Raw genomic sequence first — 1,199 nt, forward strand, 5'->3', positions numbered from 1 at the left:
ACGTAGAAGTAGTTTCTTTTAAAGTTTGAAGTGATATATGTAAACGTTTTTACAGCACTGTGTTAGACAAGTGGACAAGTGTGGGTGTTGGGACAGAGCCCAAATCAAATATTGTGGCACGTCAATAACATTTCACTGTTTATCAGGTTATATGGATTTCTTTAGCACTACATTTATGTCCTTTTTAAAGTTTGAAACTTTCATAGCCTTTTGGAGTCCTAGTAACTCGTGTTTATTTTTGGGTTAACAGTTCCTGTAGTTCATACCTGTTTTTCCGTCCTCTGTGCTGCAGCTGATACAGTGTTGTGGTTTTCATGCTCATATTTTGCACACAGCACACAAATGCACCGTTGGTCCGTAATACAGTACATTTCCAGATGTTTATCATGTTCATGGCAGATCATCTCCTGCAGTCGTCCAGTGGCTTCAGTCAAATTGTGTTTCTTTCCTTTGAAAAAACTCTCGTGTTGTTCGAGGTGATTCTGACAGTAAGAGTTCAGACACATCAGACAGGACCTGACGGCTTTGTATTTTCTTCCAGTACAGACGTCACACTGCACATCTCCAGCTCCAGCGTAACAGTCAGCAGAGAGTTTGGTCTTCTTCAGTTTCTCCACCACTTCAGCCAGCATGGTGTTTTTAGCTAAAGCAGGTCTCGGACTGAAGCTCTGTCTGCACTGAGGGCAGCTGTAGACTCTCTTCTGATCCTCGAGATCCCAGAAGTCTGTAATACAGTTCATACAGTAACTGTGTCCACACTGGATGCTCACTGGCTCCTTCGGGAGATCCAGACACACTGCACACACAATCTCATCCTGAGAAAATCTGGCTTCTGCCATTTTACTTAATGAATACAGAGAGAGAGACAAACACACAACAGCTCAACGACACTTCAGTTTCTCTTTTCCCTGAACACTGTAGTTTCCTGCTTCTGTGTTTGAGTAGCGCGTGTGAAACAGGTTTGTCTGCAAGTCTACAGGTCCCACATAATAAAATGTAGACTATATGTCAGTATCACACAAACACTCCCAAAATACGAGTTACAGAGAAGCAAGTCGACACCCTTAAAATCTGCAGTATTACACTTGTACTGCAGGACTGAAAACTGTGCATGTTTTCACTTTGTGTATATCTGTGGCTCAGGGTTTTATTGTGTTGTAATGGCATGGGAGAGAGAACTATGTAAAGGTGATTCTCTC

At 42.2% G+C, this 1,199-nt stretch overlaps 1 protein-coding gene across 1 annotated transcript in view; it reads right to left on the reverse strand.

The window, feature by feature from the left end:
- Nucleotides 1–866, reverse strand: part of LOC107576836 (tripartite motif-containing protein 16-like) — an 11,514-nt gene extending 10,648 nt beyond the window's left edge. Inside the window, exon 1 of the mRNA XM_016262964.1 lies at nt 267–866. Coding sequence (XP_016118450.1) covers nt 267–839 — 573 coding nt within the window. The 5' untranslated portion in view covers nt 840–866. The remainder of the gene's footprint in view (nt 1–266) is intronic.
- Nucleotides 867–1,199: the final 333 nt, after the last annotated feature.

Source organism: Sinocyclocheilus grahami, unplaced genomic scaffold (genome assembly GCF_001515645.1).
Source record: "Sinocyclocheilus grahami isolate Dianchi unplaced genomic scaffold, SAMN03320097.WGS_v1.1 scaffold4435.1, whole genome shotgun sequence".
NCBI lineage: Eukaryota > Metazoa > Chordata > Actinopteri > Cypriniformes > Cyprinidae > Sinocyclocheilus > Sinocyclocheilus grahami.